At 38.8% G+C, this 7,074-nt stretch overlaps 1 protein-coding gene across 1 annotated transcript in view; it reads right to left on the reverse strand.

The window, feature by feature from the left end:
• Positions 632 to 7,074, reverse strand: part of LOC104705907 (lisH domain and HEAT repeat-containing protein KIAA1468 homolog) — an 8,554-nt gene continuing 2,111 nt past the window's right edge. Inside the window, exons 4-19 of the mRNA XM_010422001.2 lie at positions 5,546 to 5,653; positions 5,033 to 5,203; positions 4,426 to 4,941; positions 4,121 to 4,195; positions 3,915 to 4,043; positions 3,751 to 3,825; positions 3,458 to 3,667; positions 3,152 to 3,304; positions 2,852 to 3,066; positions 2,625 to 2,742; positions 2,397 to 2,532; positions 2,114 to 2,315; positions 1,928 to 2,033; positions 1,695 to 1,835; positions 1,360 to 1,600; positions 632 to 1,263 (exon numbers count right to left, since the gene is read on the reverse strand). Of these exons, the coding sequence (XP_010420303.1) occupies positions 860 to 1,263; positions 1,360 to 1,600; positions 1,695 to 1,835; positions 1,928 to 2,033; positions 2,114 to 2,315; positions 2,397 to 2,532; positions 2,625 to 2,742; positions 2,852 to 3,066; positions 3,152 to 3,304; positions 3,458 to 3,667; positions 3,751 to 3,825; positions 3,915 to 4,043; positions 4,121 to 4,195; positions 4,426 to 4,941; positions 5,033 to 5,203; positions 5,546 to 5,653 (3,000 nt within the window). The 3' untranslated portion in view covers positions 632 to 859. The remainder of the gene's footprint in view (positions 1,264 to 1,359; positions 1,601 to 1,694; positions 1,836 to 1,927; positions 2,034 to 2,113; positions 2,316 to 2,396; positions 2,533 to 2,624; positions 2,743 to 2,851; positions 3,067 to 3,151; positions 3,305 to 3,457; positions 3,668 to 3,750; positions 3,826 to 3,914; positions 4,044 to 4,120; positions 4,196 to 4,425; positions 4,942 to 5,032; positions 5,204 to 5,545; positions 5,654 to 7,074) is intronic.

The raw sequence follows: 7,074 nt of genomic DNA on the forward strand, positions 1-7,074 counted from the left end.
TTTTTTTTTTTTTTTTTGGTACGGTCACATTTATAGAAGATGCGAGAAGTTAGCAACTTAGTAACGGCGAAGTAATCATATTTTTAAGTAGTGGATTTATTTATGTGTAATCTTTGTCAATACTAGATTTACATGATATAAACCTTATAAAAAATTCACCAAATTGCAATTAAGGGGAAGTTATTACTTTAGTCGCGACATATCCAAAAAAAAGTATTTGGAAGCACCTGACACGTGTATTTATGTCTGTGTAATCACACTATAATTGTAGAGTCTGTCTAAATTAATCACGCTTACTGAGGCCCCCTAACAATTTGGCATTTTGCCTAACCCCGCGTGCGAGGCCCACTCAGTCTACTTCTATACACGGAAAAGCCCAAAATGTGTGGACAATAATTGAGCGATTTTGTCATATTAATGTACATTAATATTTAATACTATTTTTATTTTGTTGTCTGGGTCTGGCACACTTGGTGAAATCGAGTAATTTTTTCCACTCAGTCTTATCGACCACCTGAATAATTTCTTTAATTCGTAATAGAATTCAAACCGCAACACTGCTTCACCATACTTGAGAATAACACTGCATTTCGTACAAATATAGATTATTATTCATAGACAGATACCACGAAGGGGAAAAGAGATGGAACAAAATTGCCCTGACTCTCTAGCTATTGTTTTTAAAAAATATATTTTGTCTTCTTCCCAAGTAAAACAAAATAGTAAAAGAGAGAATAACATTAAAAATATATATATTTTCAGCGAGCCAAATAACCAAAAAAACATGATTTTATTACTCTTGTATTAAGAATCTATGCAATAAAAGCATTAAATGGAAAGAAAAAAAACCTGGTTATATTTAGTGATTTTGTGGCTGTGTCTCATCTTGGTTCTTGGCTTTACTCCTAAGCATCTCAGTGAAGTTGCCTCTCATGATACGTCTGAATCTCGTGTCTTCAGTAGCAGCAGCCACCTTTGGTGACTCGGGTCCTTGAAGTGTTGGTGATGACGGTGCAATCGCAGTGGTTTCCGTTGTTTCTTTTTTCCCCAACAAGCCACCTTCTCCAAACAAGCTTGTCACAGATGATGCAATCCCCAAATGAGCACCCATAGCTTTACTGATTGCTTCAAATGTCCCACCTGATCTCTCCTTCATTATGATCTCTAACGCTTCTTTGTGAGCTGGATCTAGCGCGTCTGGATCTTTCAGTAGGTTTTGTATCGCCGGAAGGAGGTATTCTCGGACACTTGTTTGAGACAGATCTTCAGAAACATGTTTCAAAACATAAACGAGTTAACCTTTGAACACTCAAACATGTATGAAAAAGAAGAAGAAAGTTTTGGTTTTGGTACTCTTACCGGTTGCATCGAGTGCACGAATGGCTTCACAGAACGCGTTAGCTCTTTCTCGGCGACGATTTACATCTGTTGAAGAGCTTGGACTTGCTGAGAGTTGTAAAATCTTGGACAAAAGATAATCTCGAAGCCGTTCTGTTGTGTGAGGAATAGCAACTAAGAGTGCACGAATGACTGCGATTATAGCCTCATGAGAACCATCTTCGAGAAAAGCATCCATCTGGACTAGGATTTTATCAACAATCTGCATCATACACAAATTTAATTAGCACATAAAAGTAATTGGAGAATTTTATTATGCCTTCAAGTAATTCGAAAATTTTATTATGCATTATTACCATGTCGACTTTGAAATGTTGTGCTACAGATCCAAATGCATCTATGCTTGCGTACTTCACATTCAGGTTCTGGTCTGAGCCAAGAGTGATCAAGGCTGGTAACACATTGGCAGAAGCTACTTTGGCGTCGATATATGGAACCTGTGCAAGTATATAACAAATCTTCGGTAAAAAAAAAACTTGGGGAAAAAGGTGAAAGTTTGTGTGTGCGTGCTTGTTGTTGAGAAGCTTACAATAGTCTTCAACAACTTAGCAGCGTTGATTTTGAGTTCTGCAGTGGAATCCACGACCATTTCCCACAAAATCCCGAATATCATGCTATGGTGTTCCGGAAATGTGCTGTAAGAGGTGGTCTACATTAGTAAGAATAAGAAGTTCCAGGAAAACATAATTAACAGTGGAAGCTTTAGAGCACGCACCAAAGGAAGCGAACTGCATCCAAAACTTCGTTATTGTGCTTCGATGACTGGTTTTCTTTTGTTTTACTCTCGACTAAGTGTTGTCGTAAGAAGATAGTTAATTCGTCGTGTTTACTTGGTGCACCAAGAACTCCTGCCAAAAGAAGCGGTAGAATACAAAGAGTGGCAAGTCTATTGGCTACAGCAGTTCTTGGTTTCAGGCCTGAAGAAAGGAAACAAGAATCAATGTCAAATCCTCTTTTCAGGAAATTTTCTGTCGCTTTCTATCCAGCAATTAAGTAACCTTTTATCCTTGGATGGATTGCAGAAGGTAAGAATTGAAGATCCGCCTCATCATCTCCAACAGCCACCAAAAATACAGGTAACTCAATGTGAGCTAGGTAGGAACTTCCAAAAAGTTCAGACACAGCCAAGAGAAACTGGAAACCAGCACGGAGGGTTTTTAACGATTAATGTAATTACTCCTAAGATCAATAGAAAATAAGAGAACAGTTTCCAACACAATTTCTACCTTTGTTATCCGATTTCTCAAATGGTCTTCCTTCTGGGGCAACATGCATGCCAGTTGCAACAAGTTAGCAAAGCAATCAACGTGCATCCATTCAAACATAGGCCACTCAGAACGTCCCCTGGTCAGATATTCCAGTCAGATAAGTAGTACGATTATATAAAAGAAGATGTCAGAAACTAGAAGAAATTGTTGTTGTCCAGAGTAGTTGAGGGGTTTGAGAAGCTTACTCGGCATAGGTCTCAAGCAAAGAAACAGAGAAGGCAGATTCCTCTGATTTTGAGATAGAGGAAAAAGGACATGTTGCCATTGACTTCTGGTGTATAGCTGGAAGCAACTCCATGAGCATTCTTAGCAGGACATCAATGTTCCATCGCTCACGTTCACCTAAGACTCGTAGATGAGACTCCAATGACCCTTCAACTCCAGAAAGGGGCGGGCAGTGCTGCAATGAAAAGGACTTAAAATGAGGTATTCCAACAACCATTCGCAGTTAATATCTTAAAATGGATAATGTATTGAGTCTATACCTGAGCAGAGCTCAATGTGTGAGAGAGAAGAACTCTCAAGATATGATCCAGTCTGTTACCCCATTTTATCACTGCAGGAAGTAGTTCTTTCAATGTGGTTTCAACCACCAGGCCAGATGGATCGCATATCAGCTGAAACATCATCTCCTCGACCTAATAAACAAGTAGAAAGCTAGTGTTGTAGCATGGTTTTATGGATATTAACAAAACGTCTATGCTATTGTCTCATGACAACCTAAAGACACCACCATATCCTAGAATTCTGTAATCAGCCTGTTTTGGAGCTACAAATTTAGTGACGCTGACCTTGAAATATTTGTCTGTGTTTGGAAAGAGTGGAAGCAGCAATGCCAGATTATGAGCGGCAGCCTCTCGAACAACGGTAGCAGAATCTTCTATGAGTTGTTGTACAATAGACAAAATCAGAGAGTCGCGTATCTCAGGGCGGACATATTCTGCAAGCTCCCCACATGATTGAGCAACTAGCAGCCTGCGTTCTTCATATGTATGATTTATCTGAAATAGACAACCAGCATGTAATCACTCATATCAAGAAAATAACAAAAAATGTCCAAAGCGTGCGCAAGAGTAGCATTCACCTGTTCCCAGCACTGTGGAAGCAATTCTGTCTCTGTTCTCATTTCCCCAACATTCCTCGATAGGCTAACACATGCCTGAGATAAACAGTAAAACGCCTCAAGCTCAAAACCTTACAAGTCTTATTATACACAATGAAAGCTTAAAAGGTAATACAATAACCTACATCCATTATAATCCTTCTCTGCTGTTCATCTGGACGTTTGATCAGGTTGAACAATGTATGAGTCAAGGAGTCTCTTGTACTGCTAACTGGATGCCGCTCAATTGCACACATCATCAGGGGAAGAAGTTCCTATCAGTTAAAGAAACCAAATAATTAATATTTCATCCACTGGTCCTGACTGGTAATATTGAGAAAAGAACTCAAACCTCTCGATGGTTTATCAGAACATATGGAACAATCTTCGGCAAAGCATCAGCGAGTATCTGAATAGTTCCTAAACCCTGCAAATGGAAAGAGGAATATTCAAACAACCATCTAACATTTTGTTGACACAACATTAGCAACGTATAGCGAAAGGAAAGCAGACAGCTACATTGCCCTCTACCAATTTTTCTGATGACCAAACAGGAGCTCTTTCAAAGTACTGTATTAGATCATTTAGCAAAGGTAAAAAAAAAAACAGGCAGTCACGATATAAGAGCAAGTATTCCAAAGCATGATCAAGACTTGCCATTTCCTCAGAATCAGCTTCACCATTTGCTTTGTCTGATTTTGAGTTAGAACCACGACCAATCCCAGGATCCACTTTCAAGATGCTTCCAAGGTCTCCGGGTGGAAAACTTCCGTTTGATGGACTTAACAAATAGTTTGAGACTTCTTTCTGGTTCTGCAAAGTACTATTGCTGGCCTCTGCAGTGACCTCTCTTTGATCAGCTATTATATTCTTAACTTCTTCCACCACCAGATCGTCTTCTGTTTGTATGTGCCCTTTCTCAGCCGATATAGAACTTTCATAAATCAAACCACCATCCTTTTCTACTATTGGTTTCTCAACTTCCTCTGGTAGAGAGCTTAACTGTTCCTCGCCATTATCCTTGGATTGTAATTTTACAGGATCGCCTTCATTCGCTGACATGTACTGACCAGCACGAGACCCTTCAATATGCATTTTAAGAGAAGTGATCTCAGCCCTACAGTCATTGAGGATCATCCTCTGATGCTCTGAGGATTGCTTCAAACTTTGCACCTGAAAACTATCAGTGTCATTTCAGGTATTTACATTTCAGATATGTATGAGCCTCTCTCTTCAAGATATCCAGTCTATAAAAAATGACTACCTGCTTTTCTCTATCCCTCAGATCCTTCTGAAGTGATTCTGTAGACTTGTTAAAAGCACTGATTTGCTCTTCGAAATCTTCTTTGCTCTTAAGTAGTCCATCCTTTTCTTTGTTTAGCCTCTCGATTTCCTTTTTTAGTGAATCATTCTCCTGAAGCATGGCTATTTTCTCCTGCATCCAAGAAAATGGCGAACCATGAGTTATTCAAATTCAAAATATATATGGAACATTCTGGTGGATTTTATTCTCGCAGATGCTCAAAGTGCAACTTAAATGGTTGGTATAACTCTCAAATACAAAAAGTTGCACTTAAAGCAAGCTCCCATTCTACATAATCATCCCGCAATCAAAATAACATCAAGTTTCAGATAATAACTAGGGGAAAGATGCAGAGGGAAAAGGAGAGGGAAGTTGATTTTGTATAAGACAATAACGTCAAAGAACTAAGTTTTAAGGTATTGACAGCATCAGTTCAATTTGATGAACATGCAAATTAAGCTTTCAGGATATAACCTCAGCTGCTTCTGAAGTTGATGAGAGGTACTGATAGTAATAATAGCGCAAGGCATCAGGCACATGTGCTGGACTGTCCTGCCAAACGTCCAAGTTCTGGTCTGTCACCTGAGATAAACAGAACAGACATCATATTTACAAAATTGTTCCAAACACAATACCAGCACAGACAAATAGGTCAGACACTTCTGTTTCTCCTTTTGGAGTTAGAGATAATTCAGACCTGAAACTTAGTTTTGGTCCGTGAACTAAATTTAAATTGAAATATTTACCCAAAACCTAACAAATATATCAACTCAAGCCCAAACACAAGACAGTATCAGCAGCCTCTAAAGGAAATTATACAATTTCAAATGTTGAAAAACACAACCTTCAGAAAAGATAAAAGCCTTAGACAGCTTCACCATAGAGAGTTACAAAATAGTTACCAAAATGGAAACTAAAATTAAAATAAGCTACCAGAAAGCTCCAGTTACTTTTTAGTTATTCTTCATTACAAGTTACAACTTTCCTAGATGAAGAGGCAATGAGGCCACAAAATAGGCACAAAGCCAAAAAAAGCTAATCGAGATTCCAAAATGGCGTTTGCGGCAATCAGACCCAAAAAAAAAAACAGAAGAACTAGGTGGGTTGTAGTACGCAAAAAAAANTCCTGACTGGTAATATTGAGAAAAGAACTCAAACCTCTCGATGGTTTATCAGAACATATGGAACAATCTTCGGCAAAGCATCAGCGAGTATCTGAATAGTTCCTAAACCCTGCAAATGGAAAGAGGAATATTCAAACAACCATCTAACATTTTGTTGACACAACATTAGCAACGTATAGCGAAAGGAAACAAAAAGCTACATTGCCCGCTACCAATTTTTCTGATGACCAAACAGGAGCTCTTTCAAAGTACTGTATTAGATCATTTAGCAAAGGTAAAAAAAAAAAGGCATTCACGATATAAGAGCAAGTATTCCAAAGCATGATCAAGACTTGCCATTTCCTCAGAATCAGCTTCACCATTTGCTTTGTCTGATTTTGAGTTAGAACCACGACCAATCCCAGGATCCACTTTCAAGATGCTTCCAAGGTCTCCGGGTGCAAAACTTCCGTTTGATGGACTTAACAAATAGTTTGAGACGTCTTTCTGGTTCTGCAAAGTACTATTGCTGGCCTCTGCAGTGACCTCTCNTTTTTTATTATGCATTATTACCATGTCGACTTTGAAATGCTGTGCTACAGATCCAAATGCATCTATGCTTGCGTACTTCACATTCAGGTTCTGGTCTGAGCCAAGAGTGATCAAGGCTGGTAACACATTGGCAGAAGCTACTTTGGCGTCGATATATGGAACCTGTGCAAGTATATAACAAATCTTCGGTAAATAAAAAAACTTGGAGAAAAAGGTGAAAGTTTGTGTGCGCGTGCTTGTTGTTGAGAAGCTTACAATAGTCTTCAACAACTTAGCAGCGTTGATTTTGAGTTCTGCAGTGGAATCCACGACCATTTCCCACAAAATCCCGAATATCATGTTATGGTG

The sequence above is a fragment of the Camelina sativa genome, chromosome 8, assembly GCF_000633955.1.
Source record: "Camelina sativa cultivar DH55 chromosome 8, Cs, whole genome shotgun sequence".
Taxonomy (NCBI): domain Eukaryota; kingdom Viridiplantae; phylum Streptophyta; class Magnoliopsida; order Brassicales; family Brassicaceae; genus Camelina; species Camelina sativa.